This window comes from Apteryx mantelli, chromosome 19 (genome assembly GCF_036417845.1).
Source record: "Apteryx mantelli isolate bAptMan1 chromosome 19, bAptMan1.hap1, whole genome shotgun sequence".
In the NCBI taxonomy this organism is placed as follows: domain Eukaryota; kingdom Metazoa; phylum Chordata; class Aves; order Apterygiformes; family Apterygidae; genus Apteryx; species Apteryx mantelli.
Window position 1 is genome coordinate 3698955 of NC_089996.1, and position 24888 is coordinate 3723842.

General features: G+C 35.7%; 1 protein-coding gene across 3 annotated transcripts in view; it reads right to left on the reverse strand.

The window, feature by feature from the left end:
• The window catches only part of B3GNTL1 (UDP-GlcNAc:betaGal beta-1,3-N-acetylglucosaminyltransferase like 1), a 138711-nt gene that overhangs the window by 110471 nt on the left and 3352 nt on the right, over positions 1–24888 (reverse strand). For all 3 annotated transcript variants that reach the window (XM_013960868.2, XM_067308545.1, XM_013960867.2), the window contains exons 4-5: positions 20472–20536; positions 10130–10195 (exon numbers count right to left, since the gene is read on the reverse strand). In XM_013960868.2, the coding sequence (XP_013816322.2) occupies positions 10130–10195; positions 20472–20536 (131 nt within the window). The remainder of the gene's footprint in view (positions 1–10129; positions 10196–20471; positions 20537–24888) is intronic.

The following is a 24888-nucleotide window of genomic DNA, read 5'->3' on the forward strand; positions in this document are numbered from 1 at the left end:
GTAAAACTTCCAGTAAGTATCACCAAAGAGATATTACAGCAAGTCTAAATAGGGAAGTATGAGACTTCAAATTACATTAAATTATCACAGAATGCAAATTAAATGAGTTTCAAAAGTACTTTCTCAAGGTAAAACAAAAATGAAAAAATGAGTAAGCGCTATTATTTTGATAACTAGCTTAGGTATGAAAAAGTACCAGGCCTGAGAAGCCCTCATTCAGAATCTGTCATCCTGGGATTAACATGATCTAAGGGTACAACCTCTGTATTAAAAGTTAGTGCACATGCAATCCCAACTTGATGCAGATTAAGTAAACTCATCGTCTCCTGGCAAGATGCTTGTACAACCACTCCTTTGCATAAAGTTTATGAACACTCAAAAAGAGCAATACGTTAGCACAGTTTCAGTTTTAAAACTGACAACTGATTTCTCCTGTGTCTGTAGCTCCCTGAAATATATTTGGGCTAATAACAGCTACCATCATGGCAAAACAACTAACACATGAGGAGGAGGGAACTTTATTTCCAAATATTTCACACTTCAGCCATACTTTTAAAAACAAAATATACTGAAAAACTGTACAACAATCAGATACTCATGAATATCAAACTGCACTAGCAGAGCAATCGTTTGATGGGGTTATTGGCATGTGGAGGCCATATTAAACACAAACTTAATTACAAAGTGGTGTAAGTTGAGATGCTTCTCATTTGGGATATTTGATTAAATGTAGAACAGACTTAAACTGACACTGCGACTTTGAAAATCCCCTGTGGTTTTTCAGAAATACCAAATTAAGAAGAATCTTATAGGAAGCTGCTTAATAAAAAGCAAAGACATAGCTGAATTCCAGCATATTTGGGTGATTTACATGAAAAGGCCTAATTAACAAAAACCATTATAAGGATAATACTCTCATTGTCAATGAAAGAATTTTCATATTCTTCAATATACAAAAAGAAAAGGAATCATACCTTCTTCTCTTGCACTTCCTCCACTCTGTCATCACTTCAGAGCAAAACCTTTACACAACTACCCTCCACGCCAAAAGTAGACTACCGAAATATTACAGATAATCTTAAAAAATCTCTAGTAACAATTTGCTGAAGTCATACACACACACATATATATATATTTGTAAGTATTTCTATGGGATACCTTTAATTTAGGGCCACATTTTCCATAGACTGGTGAAAATAGTTAAAGACATACAGATTGCTTATGGTGCACAGTATACTGGAACTGCGCATGCAGTATTAAAGTTCTAATGATGATAGTATGTACCTGAAAACATTTATCAGGAGACTTTTTTCTTCTGGATGACAAAAAAATAGGTTTTGAATCACCAACAATTGTGGGTAATCACCTTGAGAATATAATCTCTAACATCTTCCCCTCTGTCCTCTCCAAAGATGGATCAGCGCCTCCTCAGATCTACTTCACTCATTTACTGGGGCAAATTCTTACTAATAGGATGAAGCAAACAAATTTGACCTCCTCTATTCACCTACCCTCCAAGTCATGCCTGTACCCAATTCATTTCTCTTCAATAGATATTATATGAATTAATGCTTATATTAAGGTTTAACTCTATAAGCACTGCTTGCCAGGACATGCCTGGGCAACACACGCTGATCCATCTCAGACATGCTGAGTAAGGGAGAATGCAGGACAGCTGATGCAAATTAACTAAGGAAGAACAGAAATTACCTAAGACCTACACCATGAAGATTTTAATCAAGCTCATGTCCAAAACAAAAGCATTTATTAAAGAAAAATGTGCTAACCTATACACAACAACTGGAAGATGAAACAATATAAGGGAGATTGGTAATACCTGGACTTCAGTAGAAGAGAAGACATATTGAGGAAGAGGTTACTGACAACTGTTAAAATTATTACACACAGGAAGGATGGAATTTGAATGGCAGGACTTTTCTGTCACACTGAACAGCCAGGTAGTATTTCAATGTTATGTAATTATGTTTTAATGACAGTTTAGCAAAGCTTCCCATAAGCTTATCTTTTAACACCTGCAAAATTACATACAAAATACTACTTAGCTATTTTTGTAGTCCAGACTAAACCATTGTCTAACTTATAAAAGAGAAAAACTAGTAATCCCTCAAGAATAAATGCTCAGAGTAGACAGCACTCTTGTTGACCACGTCTTTAACTCAGTACAGATGAGCAATAGCAAAGCCACTGTGGAGACAAATTTGCAGCTTCTCACTCCTAACTGAGGTCCTTGTCCAATGCATCACACTGCTTCAGTTAAACAAGACCTGGCCCAAAGCTCTTGAGAGTAAGCCTCTATGGTCTTTTATGGGCAAAGCAAGCTCCTGTCTGCCTATGTTCCAAGCTGACCAGAAGCTGTGAAGCTGCTGTGACAGCAGATACAAACCCTAGCTAATATATATTGCTGTAAGGCAGGAAATACTATCTGGGGTTCAGCACTGCTTTAAGCATAGCTGCACAGTTTTCAGCTGGAGCAAGCTCCTGTCTGCAACACTCAACTTCCCTCCCTACACACCCCCAAGATATACCCCTAATATAGCACATATTTTTTCATTGTATCATGTCATACTGTGATCCAAATATACAGAATAGTTTATCAACACATTTAGACTTCAAGGCACCAATGCTTCTTAATAAGTTTACTTAAGACTTGTAACTCCACTAAAACAGCAAACAGCCAACAAACTGTTTCTTTACATGTTTTCTAGTTAGAAAAAAGCAACAGGTATGATTATATGAAAATCCATACAAGTTTTAAAGTTTCTTGATTCCAGTTAGTACTGGGTGACAAAAGACTGTTTTAAAAATAAGTCACAGGTACAGGAGACGCGCATTATCTCAATTTTGTCAGCTCTAGTCACACAAACAAGGCTACCTTGTTAAGAGGATAGTTAAAGTAAATCCATGTCTAAGTGCAAGGTAATTACCAGACTACATAATAACCATTTTGACTTCCAAGATAAAGTACATAGATGAGGCACAGGATGTTGTCTGAAAGGTAATCTGTATTTACAGGACTACTCTAACATTAGACTAATAAGAAGATACAGCAAACAAAAGGCTTTAAGATCTTTCAGGGGTGACCAAACTCAGTTGGTATGTGGAACGCAATCACTACACACTGAGGACTGCCAGTATTTCCAAACTGCTACTGTCGACTGCCAGTGCATAAGGTGGCCTCCCTCTTCATTTTTCTTCCTATTTTTATTCTTCTTTCCATACTCTCTTTCCTCATGAAGCAGCTTGGCCTGGCACAAGGCAGATAAAACAATCTCCTGCCTTTATTCCAAACTTGTGATAATAAAGAGGAACAAAAAACTCCATTAATTTGATATGTCACAGCTGCTCAGTAAAAGGCAACACTGAGAAGTTTCTGCTGTACAAGCCAGTGGTCTAGTGAGTGATGCTGCATTCGAAGTTTATCGTAACAGTTTCTAAATGTGTGGATGCACACCTGAGAGGAGAGAGAAATACAGTTCTCTGACTGCTTTTGCCACTTGTTCAGAACATGGCAGCTTAACTATTGAGCAAAACAGGTCACTTAGAACATGCTATTTACATACAGTGCTCTTTGTACACAAAAGAATCAGTGTAGACTCCAATTTAAAGAACTGCTCTGATAAGACAGCATATGGAAACTGGACTGGACTACCTAAAAGTACATCTCTCCCTCCAATGACAAGAGCTAGATCTAAAATATGGAACTTGCTGACAGATGAGATAAGAACGTCTATTAGTCTTTTTGCATTCAGAACAAAACAAAGCTCAGTATTTTTTAAGCCTTTCCCACAATACTGTTCTCATGGATTAACTCATATAAAATCCCATCTCTTGCTGATATAAAAATAGCTGAAACATCATCATCCTTTTGGTATTTTGAAAAGTAATCAGATCTTACTATCATGACAGCCATACGAATAATGAATACGCTGAACTTAAAAGTTCTGTTTCATGCTAATATCTACTTCATATACCATTAAAAGTTTTGATATTAATTATACCTGCAAGGGAGGACCTCAATTTATTCTATATTCTTTCTATTGCTACTTAAAAACCTTTACTTGCTGTTTCAAATATTGTTTCAAATGAGTAAGGTGGAAGGTAAAGAACTGACATAAGCCATGGAAGCAGATCATTTTAGTCACAAAAGAGAGAGTGAAATGGGTGCTTCTGCAGCAGAGAAAAATTCAAGCTAGCCACCTCTAACTAGATGTACAGTGCTAAATAAGCAATAGGTGAGGAAAATGAAGGAGAAAAAAACCTTTTTCCATATCTTTCTAGTATGTAATAGAAATGTGCAACAGGTCCAGGCAAGTAGAATGTCACAGGGTAAAGTAATAATAGAAGAATTTACCTTTTACAATATAACTTTCAATGTCAAGAAGTGTATGTATTAAAGTGTGCTCAGACCAAAAAAAAACCAACCACAATAATAATACAGCTTCATTTCCAAAGTTCAGTTATTTGTGAGCTTCCCCACAGAGCGGGTGGTGCTGGTGGAGGAACTGGGAAGGGAAGACAACACTGTGGCCTAGAGTTGTGCCCTAAAGAAAGGATTAAGCTCAGCAATCTCATTTATTCGTTCATTTGTCCTATTCATTTGTTAATTGCACAGTGTTTGTTTACAGCTTTCCCAAAAGTAGATGAACAGGTCTGTGGACTAGTAGTGCGTCACGCATTGTTCCAGTTCACTCAATGCTACTTTAATGTCACATGAACTGTCAAAGATACGTTCAAGTACAATTTAATTTGGTTTGTTAACACATTCAGATAATGAAATAATACTGGGTTAAAATGGCCTTAGATATTACAACTCCTGGCTTAACTCCAAGCTATAGCATAAGCCAAAAATTTGCTTTAAAAATGTAAAACAGTTAGAAATTCTCATTGAAGAAACAAAAATGGTAATACACCATGTTCTGCCACATGCCTCAGTATTCTAGCACATGTCTGAGGGAGAGGCTAGTAATTTTACAACAGAAGGAAAGGTTTTCTCTCTGACATTGGTAAAGATTCGCATCTCTTATTCAGCCAGTGAAAACAAAAGGAAATAAGGTTCTTTTTTACTTCCCTTGCCCAAATTTTGATTCCAGCTGTGGGGAAGATGTGGAAGACAATGAGAAAGAGCTTAGTTATTTTCTAAGCAATTCTGCAGAAAGAAAGAATGAAATCTAAAAACTGGAAGTGACATGCTATTTATGTGCATGGTCATATTGTGGGGTTACACATATACTCAAATTAAAAACTCAGACTTTTTAACAGTGGTAGGGGGAAGAGTACAGTAACACCTCACTCTTCATGCCCAGCAAACAAAATGGTGCAAGCGGATGGAATAAGTCCCAGACCATCTTCTGTATCCAAAGTACAAAAATCATTCAGTATAGCTTTAAGACAGGTGTGCTGTTCACTTTCACAACCCACTGACTGTCTCATTTCATTTAAGCACCCTTCCTTTCTCCTTTCAGTATCTACCCATATTAAAATTCATACTGTAGTGAACTCCAAGCAGTGTGTCCTCTTCCCATCTATACTGATTTCTTGAAGAAAGATCCCGAAATCCTTAGGAAAAAGAAAAACTGGAAAAGTACTCTACTGAGTGCCACACCATTCTTGGAAGCCTCCATAACAGCCCAGTGGCTTGGCAAAGTGTGGCCGGGTACCCAAGCATTTCAGGGATGAAGCACTTCTCAGAGAAGCTCCCTAGCGCTGTGTGAGCCCTGTAGGGGTGTATCCAAACCACATCCAGTGATGTCACCTGAACATGTCCACAGCAGGTCCTGATGCAAGTACTCCACAATGAAACAACCCAGAAACAAACACAGCTAACAGCCTCATCTGTCCTTGAAACAAAAAGCCCTGGGAGTTCCTGTAGAGTAGCACTCTGTTCAAATAAAACAACAGAATAAATGTGGCATGTAGGTGTGAAAGGCTGATCATCCCTACATACACATACAGACATGTATATTTATATTATTCATATACAAATATTTATATATACACGTGACTTAGGAAAAGATATTGGAATATTTTCTGGGCTACCCAAAACTCAGAAGCCTTTTCCAATGGAACACCAGTATGTATACAAAGTCGGACATTGTCCAGGAGAACACAAGTATAAGTAAGATAAGATGTTAAGGCCTGAATTTTTCAGAATTAAGGGAAATGTGATCTTGGGTATTGCTACTCATGAGCTGCTAATAAAACATTCATGACTTGTAGTAGGTAAATAATCAGCACCCTGGCAGATACTCAACAAACAGAAAAATTGGATATATGCTGCTTCTAGGGATAAACAAAAAATAGTGTGAGAACTTTCAGTAACACAGTCATTCGTTATCTAATAAGACAGTCATTAATTATCTAACAAGAGCATAAGCAATTTGAAGGCACACCTGTATGAAGCGTAAGTGCATACTCCTAATCAGTTAGTGTGAGAGGGTTGGTAGCTATATCATCAATAGACAGAACATCCCTAAGGCTTCAAACTGCTAAAAGTAAACATTTATACAGCACCAGCAGAGCTTAACAATTTGTAGTATGAAAACACGAAGTCTCAAAAACTCGTGTCCTCTTTTTAGGATTCCTGTCAAGAGGACTTGGGCATAATGCAGTATGTTCACCAGGGGACAGCATGACAGTGGTTCTAGGGCTGTATTCAGTATTAGCAATTTATCTTGTCAGATCCCAAATCCTCCACTATAAACGTTACAGACAACAGGACAGCCCCATCCTTCAAGATCTTCTTAAAAATTCCTTAAGATAAGAATAGCTTAAGAGAGTAGAGAAGAATTTGTTCTTGCTCTTTAAAAGCACAATGAAGTAGTCCATGATAGAGGAAGAGAGACTGATAAAGCTAAAGGCTGCAGCAGTAATTTACCCCATTCAAATTCCACTACTTGAATGCAGGGGGAAGCCTACTGCCTTTTCAAAAATAGGGACACACTCTCTTTGAAGGACAACTGGTACCAAAAGTTGTACTGTTACAAAGGTACCTGATAACTTTGATGCCACCGTTTAGTAACTGGGCTTCAAATCAGGGTAAAACACTTTGCATTTAAGAATAACATCAAAGAGGAACAACCTCAGGGACTAGTTAGGATCTGGGATAAGATTTCTTCTTGGTGGAAAAAGTTGGAGACTTTTCTAACCTGAGATTTGTAGGCGTAATGTAGTAGTAATGACAGTAGTAATGATAGTAGACTGAAACCTCCAACAGTAGAGCTCAGTGAAATATTGGTCTCCAAATCTTGCTCTCAATAGCAACTGGCACAGCTAGGACTAGGAACAAAGATTCTAAATGTACACTGAAACTACCGTAAGTCAAAATTAAACTTTAAATCCAGGTCAGGAGGAGTTGCAAAACAGTGGAAAGTCCAAGTCTGCAAATTAGAATTTCAGGAACAAAACAAAAAAGCTGACTGCTTCACAGGCATTTCTCCAGCTTCTGCTTTTTCTTTACCTACTCTGGTTGATCATACTGCCCAAAGTCTGTATCAGAACTTCGATTACTGAACTGAACCTTACTCAAACATCTACAGCTGTCTTCCAAAAACAGCAGGTTTGAAGGGCATGATGATTCTGAAGACTGGAGAGAAATCATTCTCTTAAGAACATCAGTTCACCCTAATATTGGGCAGTATATTTGTGGCCAGAAGGCCATCTTTTCTCTTCTCAGAGTAACTGAAGTTGTGTCAGGACTATTGAGGCTCTCTGACCTGGGACAGAGCTGATGCAGTTGTTCATAAGGAATAGCTGGAGATGTTCCCATTTCTGTTTTCAAGCCTTCAAATTAAAGTTCTGGAAAATACTACATTATTCCAGAAAGCACACACAGGCATCAAACATTTTCTGTATCTGTAAGATGGGAAAGCATGTCCCATGCAAATCAAACATTAATTCTTGCCTTCTTAGGGTTCTCAAGAACACAGAGAAGGAAAATCCTTTTATCTTAAGGCAAGAACAAAAAATTCTTCCAAATATAAATAGACAACTTCACACACAAATAATTACAACAAAATAAAAGAATTAACAGAAAAAAAAACAATAAAAGTTTAAAGAAAAATTGAGAACTAAGGTCATTGCCCAAAAAGCTGCAAGGAAACCCTCTGATTCAGTAGAAAGTTGAAAGTGATGGCATGAGACAGGCTCTTCCCACATGTACTACATCTATGCCATATGAGAAGCATACACAGATCTCTATCATTTTTCTTAAGGTTTAAAATCTCAGGCCTCCAGTCTCTGGACAGAACCACACTTTAAGTGAGAAGGGGCATCAAAAAAAAAACAAAACAAAACAAAAAACCCCCAACAACAACAAAAACAAAGGAGAATCATGGTACCTTCCTCTCCACTCATTTCTGAGAATTGTAACACTTCCGTAAACTGAAGATTTCCAGCACGTGCATGTCAGACAGCTGAAGGTGGAAACCCTAATTTCTCATGCTAAATCAGACTGACTTTAGCTAGTTTTATTTAGTGAAGCGCCAAGCCCAAGTTAAGCTTTGCAAAAAGAGAGGTAGTACCACACTAAAGCAGGACCACAACTGTGAAATAGTTTAGAGCATGGGAAGAACAAGTCTGTGTTGCTTGGAATACATCATGAAGACACCCTTCAGTCTATGAAAGAACTAATTATGATTTGATTGTCATTAAATAGTTCATATTAAATGTTGTTAGGCACATAGTAGAACAGAATATAAACAAAACAGAGTTGAAGTGTTTCCTAAATAGACTACAAACTGTTCAGCTGCAATTAGTCTAATTAAAAAAAAAATCTTAATATACAGATATAGAAGTCAAACAAGCAAGAAATATGATAGCTCTTAACACTAGTTTCCATCAAACAAGTTTACTGGATAAACTTGCCTCTCCGGTTTTTTGACATTTTACTATGGAATTACATTAACCGATTCATTTCAGATCAAAAACAACTTTCCACGTATCACTTCATTATGTTCATAGCACGAACTTGGTTAATTGCCACTCAGCTACTACTAAAACCATAATCTCATAAATTATACTGTAAGGAATATCATATTTCATGAGAGAGCTAATACAGGTGTAGTGATGAGCAGATACACATCCCACCACTAAACAGCAGGTTGTTTGGGAGACACTCCTTAGCTGAAACAACTGCAATAATCTCTATTTTGGAGTACGTGCGTTTAGGAGAAAGAGTTCCAAAGGTGTTTAACTCCCAGAGAGTGATGATCTTAAAACTGTCTGTTTTGTTCCCAGATCTCTTGCAGGAAACACCTTTTTAATAAAGTCAATTGACCCTTCGTTTCCAGAAACCTCTTGCAAACTGCTTCCATCTCTCTGACATTTTCTCTTGTGAAATTTATTTCCTTAAGACTGTTTTTGTAGAATATTGTTGATAGGTACATGAACTTAGTTTTCAAGTTTATAAAGGAATATTTATGTCAATACCATGGACAAATAAAATATTTTTTGTAACAAAATATTCTTGTTTATCTTCAGGTTAGAAGAACAGATACACAAACAAAACTCTCTTCAAAGGATAGTGGCCCTAATTGTAGAAATTCATTTAACAATCAAAATCATACAGTTCATAAAACAATTAGCTCACAAAACATTTTTGATAATTTATTTCACAAGAATAAAGAATGCCATTCTACCTGATAACATTTTCTTTTGCAGTCAGTCATAAGGAGAAACATCAGCTTAACTGTAGGCCAGTGTATGAATGAAAACCCAAGCATTCCTTATTGTTTACAGTTTCTTAAATATTAACCACAGTAAAACCATAGCTGCAACCAAACCTTAAGTAGCTTTTCAGATTACCTAATTAGGCTACATAAAAAAGGCATTCTACTTTAAGTTACATATGCTAGAGAAACCTGCATATTTATTTGAAAAAAAGAGTATCACTGTCAAAATGAGATCTGGTTTACTAAACACAAAATAAGCAGAAGAAAAGAAGTTCAGTCAAAGCTACTATTCAGTATAAGGTTTAAAAATGAAGGAAAAGAATATACTGGGTTTGCTTTGCCACCACCAGCCCTACTGTGAAATTTTCATATCCTTTTAAAGATATATCCGGCACTCTGTAAAAGAAAAATACACAAATACACACAAGAAAAGTACTCACACTGTTTGGGTGCTGAATGGCAGCTTCGTGCTGCAGTCTAACCCGCTGTGGCATCATCACATCATCCTGGAATAAATAGCACACTGTTACTGAACATAAAAAGGGTCACAGTACAGTACTCGGACACACATTAGAATATGCTGTTAAATTAACATCATTTTACTGGCTTGCAGTCAAAAACACAAATGGAACAAATATTAAAGCCACTGTGGTCGTTGCTTGGTTTCTTCCAAATGGATGGAAGTAGTACATTTAAAAAAAAACTAACTTCAACAAAGCCTGTGAGTGAGTGCAGTTAAAAATGAAACTTAGCGTTTTTAAAATACACTTGCATTTTAATCTGCTATTCTGCTCCAATCTCAAAAGATGAAGATTAAAATAAACTGAAAACTATTCCCCTAAAACTTCTTTAAGGAAGCTTTTGGTGCCTTCTTTAAAAAACAAAAAGTGAGTGTATATATGCATGCAAGTAAAACTATATAGAAGGCATACATACCAATAAAACAGATAGAAATCATAAAATTCTCATCTCAAGAAGTTCTTCATTCAAAAGCCTTCTTTTCATGAGCAGTCTGGGATACTCACTTTCTGATATAGTCCCATTCAAAGCCCACAATCTTACTTACCAAAAGCACTGCAAGCATTTGTGTATATAGATGGATAAATAAAATTACAGAATAAGGAGACAAAGGTATAGCAGCCTAGAGTACCTGCTAGAGTACAGCAAATTATCAATCATGCTTGATAAGAGTCCACAGATGTAGAGTAAAGCTAAAGCTGATTAAATGACCTTGCTGTTTTTTGTCATCCCATAGCAGAGACAATGAGAGATGAAAGGTTGTATTATTATTGTACATTACTTTAATCATCATCATCTTTAGCAGGCAATATAGCTGCTTAAAGGTCTTTTAAGTTCTTGAACTTTATTCAAGATCAAAGACTTCATTAAAAATCCATACTTCAAAGTTGCCTGTTTTTTTCAGGTAATACTTGAAGACATGACTTCAAAGTCCACCACAAAATCTAGTTCTACTATTTATTCACAATGCAAGTCAATCACAAGTCAGCTAAGAATCACTGGTAATAAGACATAAAGCACAAGACTTCTGTTTTATTATTGGAGACATAAAGGCCTAGTTTCTCAATGATTTATGAGCTAGTACTACAGGAAACATGTATTTATCGATAGGAATTACAAGTCCAATGCATCCTGCACATCAGTGAGAGAAATACAGACTGCCTACAATAAAAATCAAACGAAGGATATTCTGGAACTCTGCAACAATCCAATTTGGATCAAGTATAAAAACTGAAGAGGTCACAGAGCTTAATCCTGCAGTGCTCGAAAAATGGTAAAGATAGACAGTCCCTGAAGAAACTGATAATGACACTTGAGACTTTACACTTTTAGTGTACTCAAACCTGTTCAAATTGTAAGTGTCCAAAATCACTACCTGACAACTGTGCTGTGATCTCAACATATTTCTTACGGAAATCCACATATTTTATGTTTCTAAAGACAACCACCAACTCTTTAACCATGAACTCTAATAATAGTATTGGCAGTATGTGCGGACAAGGAACTAACTTCTGCTTTTGAGAATGACATTTGCGTATGCTGGGAATACGGAGAGGTGTTCTTTGCTGCCTGGCTGTGCCTTGTTTCATTGATAAGATAAGGCCTTCGGTCTCGAGCTCTATCGATACAACATGTTTTATGATCACAAAAACTAGTATTTGTGAAAAGAAATGATAAAAAAATCGAAGCACAGACTGTATAATAACAAAACATTCAGTGTACAGTCAATACAGTCAAATACCCAACTTCAGCTCAAATTTTCTCCCTAATTGTAGCCTCCCAATGTTTTCTTCTGTACTCTTCCATTTCAGTCCCATATGGCTCTTCTTTTATGGCAGCAATTCAGTCTTTCTTACATGTTGGTAAAGCTAATACAACATATTTCCTCTCAGAGTATTTACAAATGGTTCCAGCTTATCAGTCAAGCATAATTCAAAGGAGCCCAGAACTCCTGCTCCATATCCATTCTTTTAACAGCTCCTCACATTAATATCATTCTAACGCAATCCCTCCTAAAGCCAAATAATAAATATTGAATTTCCAACAACCTTCACATTAAAACTTTCAGTTAAATCAATGGCAACAGAAATATATTAGTGCTTAAACATTTGGTGCTTAGAGAGTTGAATGACCTTGAGGGTGACACTATACTTTTATCAAAAACAAAATGAGAAAGAAAAAGGTTTTGAAAGTAGATCCAAATACTTAATACCATTCAAGGTTAAAGATAAAACAATGAAATAATAAAGCCGGTCCTTACCACATGCAAATTTACAAAAGATGTAAAGGACATATCGTCAAAAGCACTCTTCTGTATTTAGGGTATATTTTGTAATAAATACAAGAAATGTTACTGATTTTCAAAGCCAATGTGAAAAAACCTTCTGATTTTTCAACCTTTACAATATAGGCAGAATAAAGCTCTATACATCAAAGTTATTTCAAAAGTATGACAATATTGTTTATCATCTAATCCAACTTATCAATTAGGCCATTATGCAGGTACTGTATCAAGCAAATGTTCCAGGAAAACACTTATCCTATCGCTCTGACTTAAAAACAAACAAACAAAAAAACCCCCACCTCCTTCCAAACAAAAAAAACACCTTGCAAGAAGAACAGAATATTAAATATAGGTAAGACTGGTAAATCAAAAAGCTGTGTGAAAAATAAAATAGAAGCTATTGTTCAGTTAGACTCAATTTTATCTGCTGAAGAAAGATCTTAGGCTATCATCAAGATTATCAATATTCTGTATTATCTAACTTAAAAGGGGGCACTATCAATGCAAGAATTTCAAAACACACTTTTTTTCCAATACATTTTTGTCTCTGATGCTGGAAAAGCTGACACTTTCCTTAAAAGGTAAAAACATGAACTCTTTTCCTGAACAACCTTAAAAAAAGGCATTTTGTCTTTTTCTTTCTTTCTTTTTCAGTATTTTTTCATATGTGATGCACTGCTGTTCAGTTCTGTGATACTTTCTGGGCACATGAGAGGAAAAAAAATGAGGAAGAATAGAACAAAACAGAAGTCCCATTTGAGTGACTCCATCTATTTAGCTTTTTAGACTCAGTCTGGGCAACTATAAAAGAAAGCTAACCGCAGGGCTCAATTTCAACATTCTGAAGATCTTTACTAATGATGATTGTGCAGGTAACTGCAAAGTGAAAAGAAAATATATTAATATAGAAATATTCTTAAGTAATATTATTGCATTGTGCATCAGTGAGTGTTTAAAAACTAATGAGTAAAAGAATAAAGATTGTACCACAGAATAAGAGCACTTTAAAGATTTCTCAATTTCAAAGGTCAATAATAGGAGTAAGAAACCCGAACACACTCTGCACAGGTAAAAGACTTAATGGAGTTTCAGCAACTGTGGTATTAGACAACTAGAGATGTTCACATATTTTATCCAATTACTTTGTTTCAAATGTACTTTATGTAATCACAAATTTTCTATCAAAATGTTGTATTTATGATAAAGAATTCAAAAACTGTGATGCTAAACTTTGATTTTTACAATCAGTAGAGGTTTTTTTGTTGTTTAAAACTAAGAATGCAATCTCAACAATTAGACAAATATTTTCCAGGAAAAAAAAGCACATATTTGAATCTAGCTGCTATACCAAAAAGGAGGCTAGCACTAAATAAAACGGGGGGGGGGGGGGGGGGGAAGCATTCCTGAGTATTAAAATTCATTCTATTATTTTTTTAATTAACATTAAAAAAATTGTTGCAGAAAAAGTAAAGTAGTACCCGAGAAAATCTATTAACCACCAAGTTTTAATGCAAGGTTCCACTGAAATTCTATTTTCCCTGTTAATGTGGAAGCCTCTAAAGGTTGTCCCTTGGCAGATACAAGGCAGACAGGATGAAGAGAGATTATCCAGCCAGCACTAAAAGACTGACAAAAGAGATTTAAAATAAATATGAGATAAATGTATGCCTTCACTTAGTAGGTATTTTCAAAAGGATAGCTAAATTAAAAATAATCTGTAAGTAAATCTATTTTCATGTGATCTCATTAACCAAATTTAGCAGAGAAATTAAGAAAAATCTCAGGTAATAGCTGGGTTTACTGTAGTTAAATATGTACAAATATACAATGCAAACAATGCCAAAAAACAGTTAAAGAGCAAAAAATAAAGCAACATAAATGGAATCCTACTTTAGGCACTCAAAATAACCCAGAATTTACAGGAATTTTGTTGATTACAAACATGCTTCCTGTTCTCCAGTATCCATTCTGAGTAGGGAAACAATTTGCTGAAAGATGGGAGAATAAAAAGGACTTTATTTCACGTGAAAAGCCAGTGGGGAATTCTAAACAAGCCCAGATGTGTTTCTGCCAGTGGGGGGCCCGTGATCTCCATCACCTTTCAGTCAGACAGGCATTCTGCCTGCTTGTCTTCATATCAAATATAGCCCTTCTGCAGAAAGCCGGCTTGCTCCTGTCAAGTTCCCCAGCACTTACAGATGCTGCCAAGTCAGAAAAGCTAGTTATACGGCTATCAGCTGGGCTGTTTCCTTCCAACCAATGTTCTTTATAAACACACGCACAATTTATACTGAGCTAATTGTTCTGTTTTACTTAACTCATATGTTTAGTTGAAGAAAAGGAAAACTAAATCAATAGTCTGCGCCTAAGGATGTTATTCAAACCTCTTGCTGTTTCAGTATGGGTTTCTTAAATCAGTCTGGGTAAATTCAAACAACAAGCATTCACTGGCCTCTTCAACCAACCTGTCCGGACCTCAGTGAACTCCAGAGTGATAATTTGAAGATTTTTCCTTAAAAGTTTAATTTTTTTTCTACTTCAGAAAGTAAAACAAGACATACAACTCAGTGTGCAATACACATTTCCTTTTTAACACCAAAGATGAGTTAACATAAAGCAGCACGCTAATTATGGCTCAGTGTTAAAGTGATTTCTGAAGCTCAAGCTATAGACACAGCATCATATGTTTTGGTAAATTCCTTTGTGTTTGGCGGCTCATAAAAACAGCCGACACACTCCATCCTGACAATAACAGCACGTTCTTTCCATTGCAACTATTAGACATAAAATACAACCTGCCGCAACAGCAGGAGGAATGTTTGACTCACTGAGACACAATATGGCATCTCCAAAGTCTTTCAATCTATCAAATACACATTCATTTATCCTGCACCTGCTCTGATCATAGTTAAAATCTTTGCTATTGTTTAGTGCAACTCCTTGAACCAGGGAAGTAAAAGGCCTAGAACCTCCAAAAATCCCATAACTGGCCTGGCAACAGCACTACCAAAGCAAATACACATATCATAGGCAGTTTTCCAGCAGGCAGCTTTTTAAGAAGGCCCACACTACCAAATACACTAAAACCATGCATGTTAATGGCCACTGACAAGTCACCTGAACAGAACATACCCTAATAATCTTGCAGGATTATAGGAAAAAAATACCACTTTTTTGTTTCTACTTCTGAATTAATTCTAAATTAAATTGAGAAAGGAGACAATAAAGAAAATACTTTAAGAAGCCCACTTCATTGAGCACCTTTATCTTTTCTTGAGCATGACAAGATGAAGGCCCATACGTGAAACTGTGTGGTGATCTCATGTCCCAAACAACTAGTACATTTCATCATATAAAATTAATGACAATCTTCCTGAGCCATCTTTTATATCAGCATTGCTTTCAACTGGCAAGAAATTTTTTTTTACTGTCAAGCCAATTCCCACCTTGGTGCATTTGTTTATCAAATGTAGGTATATACCATTTCATACCTAACAGTTCTGAAGTCACTGGAGATCATTTTGGATCTTTCTCACAGTTGGATCATAGAAAAAAAGTTAAATGAGTGTGTGTGTGTAGACTATGGAAGCAAGCAATTTGCACGGTGTTAAACAGCAAAGTCAGTAAACAGATCAGAGTAAAATCCTCACTGTCAATTCCAAACACCCACTTTATCATTAAATCAATGAAGATGTGTGTAGCTGCATGCTTATGGTGTGCTTATGGAGTCTGATCATTACTTATTTTCCAAAGCTATGAAGATGTTAATTTGAAGAAAGGAAAAATATTACAAAAGTTTATTAATACCCATAACACTAATTTGTTAAAAGAAACTGAGTCACTTACAATGGCAACTAACAAGAAATTCATCTTTCCAAAAACAGCAAATGATAGAAACTGTAAAAACAAGCAGCTACGTTCGTAATTGAAAACAACCTTGAAGGCTGGAGATCCCAAACTATCTATCAAGTTGGCTAGCTAAGGTCTAACAGCCTCTTCCAAAGACCTTTACAAACCATCCCCTCACTGAAGTGTTTTTGATCTTGAAACTCAAGGAAAAATTTTATGCAGTTTCACAGTAACTGAGAATTTACATTCTCCAACTTAAATCACACAAGCATATCTCAAACAGAAAAGTACAGGCCAGCAGCTGCCAATTTGAACATGGAAATGCTGATTCCTGTGATCTGCCCTCACATTTGGTGAATAAAACTTAACTGTTGCCCTATGCCATTTTCAACTACTAGCAAGCAGTGACACAGTGACAACAGAGTTCAGTGTCACATCTTTGAACTGACTAAGAATCTTAAAAATAGTATAATACATTGCCAACTGAGCCTTTCAAAGGACTAAAACAAGTCTGTCAAGTACTCTATGCAAGCACATGTGATTGGGCTAGAGATACTTAACTGCAGCTCACAACAGGACACATTTTTATTTCTCTTACTTAACAGTCAGGAACCCTCCAACAGATATGTTCATTAAATCTTAAATAATAGGAAACTCCACAGATCATTAGAATGAAATGAAAGTAGGCTCCTTTTCAGAGACATACAGTTTTGATACAAATATAGGTAAATCTGAGTGAATGTCAATGAAAACAGCAGTTCAAAGCAGAAAAGGGAATTTTCAGTATCAGAGTTCTGTTGTGCTAAAACTGGGCAACTGATTGTAACAAAGACAGTAACTATCCCAGGAAACTGACAAACTAAGATTATAATGAAATGTAACTGGTAAATAAAGTCATATCTGCAGACAATTTGAAGTAAAGGTAAGAGTGAAGCATATTTGCATAGATTAGTGAATTCTGTTGTCATTATGACAAAGATTTTCTGAGAGTACAAACGTTAAATATGAACAATTCGTTAAGGATCTTTGAATTTTCTGCTTGTTTTGCTGGTGGGAAAAATGCCTCAGTAGCTTAGGGGAGGAGTCTGTTAACAACAGCTACAGCAAAAAAGACCCAAAACAGCTATTAGTCAAACAGCTGCCACTTCATACACAAGAATGGGCTGATCAAATTCTGACAGTTCTGAGCTCTGTAATCTTTTTTTCCACATTTATTCCCAATTTGTTGTCCTCACAAATCTATCTGTGTTGAGAGACATAATGCAAGCAGCTTGACTCCAGCTGGAATGTCAAGCAAAACAGTTCTCTCTGGAGCCAATATTTCCAGAGATGCGTAAGTGAAATGAATGTAAATGGAGCAACAGTATATTTCTCCACCTATACAAAATGTATACAAGCTACTGAGCCAGCCCCATTTCTCTCCGCATCCACCTATAGCAAACCTGTAATGAAGGCTGCACTTCTGAAGGTCAATTCCTTGGCAATTCTGCAGCACATTCCACAGGGCTGATATCAACATTCCTTCCTAGAGAGCTTGATACTGGATTGGTGACTGAAACTAAGAAGGTAGGTGGCATGTAGAAGCAGAGTTGTTACACAGCTGGCAACATCTGTATTTAAGCTGCTATCATACAGTGGTTACTAACCACTGCTAAAATATTGAGCAATCTTCAGATCTGTAGAAGCTTCCACATTTATTTATTTCCTCCAATCTGTTTTCAGCTAACAATGGTAGCTACAAGGAGAGATGGTAGAAAATGTATTTAGTAATACTAATCATATAACATTTCTTTTATATCAAGATTAGGCTCTGATAGTTCAGAATGACTTCTGTTTTGAAGCATCTAGCTCAGTGGTAGGAATAGGAATGTGCAGAAGGGGAATTCTTGCTAGTTTCTTCCAAACTCATCCATACTGTAAGTCATAAAATTCTCATCCAAATCACTTTGACTAGGTCTTAATTATATCAAGAAATATAAACTTATGTTAATGATAATCTGGAAGAAGTCCAAAATCCTCACCCAGACACCCTCAGAGTGGTAAATTGTTGCCCTGACATTTTCTTACTCAGTGAGCAAAAAGAAAAAACATGGCATCATGAAGATGCGTACTGTATAAGCATCATACGTTAAATAACAAATTAAGAATTTTGAAAAGATCCCTATAAAAAAAAAAAGAGTAATTAATTTCATTTAATTTTCTAGTTTATTGCTAATGATTTACAAACAACTAGATCTGTCTGGAGTGAAAAGACAGACTAATACAAAATTTACCTCAGTAAATTATTCTACACAGCTTTGAGAGAGATGAAGCTCCATGGGACAAGAGAGCAGTATGTTCACTTTTCACTCATGCATATATGAACTCCAGCTAACTTCAGTCAACAAATATATGCATGTAATTCATCCTACATACTGCCTAGAATACTTCATCCAATGTGATATCTGTCCAAGCCTAGAATATCTGGACCTTGCAAATCCTAAGTTAGACTAGATCTAATTTTTCTCATTTTGCATAGGTAAACAGCATCACTAACTCAAAAGAGAGACTCAAATTCATGGAATCGTTCATATGAATTAAACTGACACTTGGGTGTGTATCTAGCTACCTATAGTAATGCAAGAAGAATCGGATCCTGAGTTCATTCATATCAACAAAACTGCCATCAATTTCAGTTACCTTACGGCATAATTTACAATACCCATAGTTTTAAAATAAATCTGTTTAATGTGGTGATCAAAATCAAAACAGTGAATTTTGTGCTCATACTTCCTCAAAAAAATCTGTTTATGAAACAGACACTGGGACTCAGTGCATTATAGCTGAAAATGAAATAAGTATTTTTTTGATGTGCAAGAAAGCAACCTGGCCAAACACCCATTAATTTGTATATGTGATTGCGAGTTCCATGTGTTCAATGGATGTTCGAAATTTTGTTTTTGGAATATCCATATACATACTTATATATATGTATGGATGTATCAAATATGGCATTTCAAAGCTTCAGCCTCCATAAACTTACATATAAAGATTTATGTCACATACATGCAGTAAAAAATTGTTAATGGGAAGTAGAACTAATTTATATAAACTCATTTAAAAAGGCAAACTGTGTCACTAAATATAGTAATACCTCATATTAGCAAAAACAAAGGCCAGAAAAATCACTTGCAAAATTTAATTTCTTAAATAGAAAGGCAAAAAAGAAACTTCTGCCACACTGCCTTTGGTGAAAAGAAATATACCAATACTTAACCATGTTTTGCAACAGTACATTGATTAATTCACAAAAATTTAACATACAAACAGAAAACCCCTTCTATTCACTTGATACACCAAATGGAGTTTAGGGATGGAAAAATTATCCAACTTTAAACCTGTGGGATTATTATGCTGTAGCATTTACATTCCTGGGCTCACAAAAAACGTCATGATACTTTCTAATGAGCACAAACAGGGATAATGGTAAGTTGGACTCCTTACCTGAAAACCTGCATTTCCAGCAGCCAGAGTCCTACTAAACTATAGTTCAGTTCCAACTCAGAGGAAAGAATGAATCTTCAGCTGAAATTACATGAGATCGGTAAGCCTTAAAGGTCTGGCTCTGCTTGCCTGCTCCTAGCCACCATTCTGTAGATCAGCAAGGCACATCTGTGAAATCCTTCCCTGCATATTAAGCTGCAGAAAGTCATACAGCTATCTGTTGGGTAAGCGAGCCAAATGGGTTCATACAAGGTATCCACCAAAGGACAGAACAAATGCAAGATGGGAGGTGAGACCTCTCCTATTTAGCATCAAAGAGCCAGTAGATTATCTCTTAGTTTCTCAGGCAACTTCATCAGTACAATTTTCTGAAGCATGTGTGAATGCAAAAATCCTAAAAACATCTGAATACCAACCTTGTCCAACCCTGCTCACAACAGCTTATGAAATCCAACAGAAAACCTAATGCTTTATTCTTTGATCCTACAGGTTGGACGATAACTATAGGGCTATAAATAGTGTCCAGCATGTACTTAACACCCAAACATGTTTAAACTGCTTGACTTTAAGGCAAACCAACCACTGCATTAAAAACAACAGAAGAATTTTATTGACAAAACTGATTTAAACAAAACACATTAACTTACAGAATCCAGAAAACAGAGATAGGTTCCTGAGCTCTGTATTACTGCTTGATTCTTAGCAAATCCAACTGTTAAGAAAATAAAGATAAAATAATGTGGCGTTTTTCACCTTTGCATTTTTTTTTTTAAATTTACTGCAGTCAAGAACAGATGAAAGGAAATACAAAAATCAGTATTAGATAAAATACATTATTTTCCATATCTGAAAACAGGAAACTTCTAAATATTTAAATTGCATGCCCATTTCAATCTTGTTCTCTGAGTGGGCATCAGCTGCATGTGTTGAAATTCTACCATTCAGTAGAACTGGACTACTTTTGCTATCCCTCCACCAAAAAGTGACGTGCTATCTAATGCATATCTTGAAAAGTCCAACTAGTTAGGTCCCAGATCCAGTACCTCAGATGCTGAATGCCCTTGCCTGTATATACATATTTGTGTCTCAGACTACGCGACAGTAGAAGTTTTGTTCTCTCATTAGACTACTGCAAGACCACAGAATAGCACAAAAAGCTAAAAAAGGCTCAGCAGAAAGAATTCCTTCAACTTCCCCACATCCTTCAGTTTTAAGTCTGACAAGATAGGCATACCACCACTATTTTATGATAACCTACATGAAAAATGTTAGTGAGTTCAGTAAAGATCCTCACAAAAGGGCAAACATGTTACAAGAGCTATTCCTACTAAATTTTACCAACTGATCACATATAGATAACAAGTAAACTACAATAAATGCACTTCATATGCATAAATAGTTTATACTAAACACATTATTTTTTTTAGATTGAAATATACACATGCATAAATATCTAAGTATATACACACATACATATATAGTGCTTCCTTCCTCAGTCCTTCCTATCTGTTTCATGAGCAGTGATCCATAATGTAAATTATCAGAGCAAGGAAGCAACTTTTACTATTGCTTATATTTGTACAGGACTTGGCATAGTAGGAGCTTAAAGCCTAACTGGAGCCTTAGACATTACTGTAACAAACCATAAAGAAACAACAGAAGGACAAGAGAACATTAAACAACTTGTTTTGGGGGCTATGTTCTCAGAAGGACATAAAAAAGGTTTTGTTCCATTTTACTTGCTAAATACAAAGTATGCAAATACAAAAACCTCATGCGTCATTTAAAATAATTTTGAAACACTGTCTCATCAGGAAGTTAGAGAATAATCAGCATTATGTAATAGCTCATGTAACGCAGAGGGGAGCCAAAGGAGAATAACATACGTACGAGGAGCACAAACCTGACATATTTCTACCATACCAGCTTATACCATCTATGGAAGATGGCACTGAAATATAAATTCAGTCAGATGCCAATGTTGGTATCTATGGTCCTTTAGTTTCTGTCCCCCGAGACTTGCTGGATCTTTCAACAAGCCATTTCAGGAAGTTGAACCAGATGAAAACTTTGTCAGCTTAATTTCCCACTAGATGACAGTACTGAAAGGTCAAACAAGCAGCATAGCCAGAAAAGAGAGGGAGCAGGAATACATAGGCAAGGGTACAGATGGGACTGCAGCAATCAGCAATGAGATGAGCTTAGCTTACCACTGATACACATCTGCTAGGTACAAGTCTAAACCAGCTAATCTGGGATCATTTTTATATGTAGACATGGTCTACCCTGGAAGAGTCCGGGCTTTGCACTCTTCTCACAGGCAGCATTATAAGGAAAGGCTACATTATCCAGTGTTAATCTGAAAAACCTTATATGAATTCCACTTGGCGGCATTTGTGTCATTTAAGCCTTGTCTAAAGTATTTATAGACCCAAATCAGGGAATCTAGCAAAAGATTGCTCTGATATGCAAATCACATGATGTGAAGATATGCAGTACTGTTTTTTTTTTTATTCTTTAATGGGAAAACTGGAAAGGCAGAAGCAAAAACCCTCACAATGAAGTAGGATAATTTTAAATAGTATTATCCCTAAAGTTCCTGATTTTGCATTTGAAAAAGCAGTCTTCTGGAATTCTCTACTCTTTTTATGTGATACAGGTATAAGTTTGCTCATGAAACAAATTTAACTGGGCTCAAAGGTTCACTTAGTTTAATGCTCATGCTCCTTGGTCATTTTGCTCACTGTTCCAAGTAAAATAAAAGGCTTATAACTGCATTTCTTACTGGCTGAAAGGAACATTATGTCAACTACCAACAGAACAGTAATAATACAGGCTCTTCCTTATATATTTCGAATATTTCAATCCTCACCTTGCAGGTGTCTGAGTCACCTTAACTTCTTTTCTCCATCATGCATTTCTTGGACTTTGTTATACTATCTTACAATATATTTACATATTATGTTTATAAGTGTATGAATATCTAATCTTAATGTTACTAACTTATAAAGTTAGTCCCATTCTCCTTCCTACTGGCAGCAAAAAGCAGCTGGCAAAGTCAGTGGCTAGCACAAAAGTAGAACTGAATCCTGGCATGAGCAATTTTAGAGGGAACCAACTAATGCTAGTTAGCAGGTCTGGACATGCCAAACAAGCAAAACCCTAATACCTAAGAGCTCCCTACTAAAGCAAGAGGAAGAGGAAGAATAGGATAGAAGTAACTTTGCCCAACATCAATCAAATCAATTTCCAGATCTACCAGTATTAGCTGTAACCCAGCTTGTATTTACATTTCATTGCTGTCATTATTATAAACCAATATTGCAACAATCTTTAATATAAAATAATGAAGTCCAAGGAAATCAATAATAAAGAAAAAAAAGTGAAAGAGAATCAAAGGCAACTACAAGATGATTAAATTACTGCAAGAACTTTCTGAAATATTTTGAATCTTATTTTCAAATAAAACATTTTAAAGAAAAGTGTGAAGTATTAAATATTTGTTATGACAAAAAGTTGGAAAATACTTCTTTTTTAAGATTAAGACAGAAAACTTCCTGAAGCTTTTCTTTTACCAGCAGTTTTTTGGAGAGGGAGAAGAAAATACACATATTTTAAAAATTATTAAAGAGAGATACAACTCCCTGTAGAAATTAGATATTAAAGAACTGTTCCCGCACAGAATCCTGTTTGGTATGAATAAAAAGTTTTCTTAAATATTACTGTACTGAAGAAAACCAAATGTTTGTGCCAGCTCTCTGAGTTTTGTAAGGCCTGCTTACTTGGTGAAAAGAGCCTGTTACCATGGTTACAACCGTAAAAACTTAAGCCTCACTGAGATATTAACATTCCTCACTCTTGGAAAGAAAAAGGTTTTCTTTTTTTTAAGCAAGTGACCCTTTCTTTTTTCTAGGTCCCCCCCTCTTTCTTTTACATGTTAGAAAAGAATCAGAAATAAATCCTAATCTTGTGTAAATAGTTGAAGATGTGAAGCCTGACTACTACATTGTTTCTGTATTAAAGCATCTTCTTTTAAAGGAAAGACTCCTTACAGTTGTAACTAGTCCTTACCATAATAAAAGTAAATCACTGAAAGCAAACAAATACTATGGATTTCAAGCAACCAGCTCCTAAAATGTAACAACCATGAAGAAAAGATGTCCTCATTTTAATGGTGACCTGGGAGTGACTTCCACGTGAATAAGCTTTTTATTTTTTAAAGTACGCATTTTATACTGTTATTTAAAACAACACTCATCCCCCCGTCCAGTTTTTTAATGACCTTCTCAGGTTTCAGCTATACTAAAATGGACAAATACATGTTAAAATGATAATTAAACTGACATATCTCTTTAATGGCACAAGATATTCATCGTAGTCCACAATTCTTGAACTTTGTTTCACTTTCCTAGAGTGGAAAGGTGAACTGACTTCAGAGTACTACCATAAATTATTGTCAAGCCATTGCACCTGTGTGTTCTTGCAAACTAAAAATTGATTTACACACACTATTAATACAACTCTATATTAGGAACAAGACTTAATACATAGAAAAGTGTTTTATAAAAGATGGAAAACAGATAAGAAGATATTAACAAAAAGATTACCAGTCAACTCTCCTAAGTACTATAATTGGCAGTGTCTTGGTACTATTCTTTGACTTTTCTGTTAAGAAATGAATGGTATATTGATGAACATAAATTTGGAATCAGCTTTATACCAATTCCTACCTGTCTATTCATTCTTACAAAACCCAGAATGACAGGAACATTATTTATACAGCTCGCAAAAAAAAATATCAGCACACTGTTCTGCTTGCTTTGTCCTGTGGTCGTTCTTCAGAACGTAGAGATGACCTTTTGACTGTGTTTAATGCTCTTTGACATCAGCTTCTTCAAAGAGCAACATACTTTTACTTGTATTTTACATTTTAGCAAACTAAAAACCCCCAAAACAAAACAAGCAAAATGATCAAAAGAAAAACTGCCAATGAGATTTGCTCATTATCTCCTTCAATGGGTAAATGTAATTTGCATTAGCATGCAAATCAATGGGAAAATCACA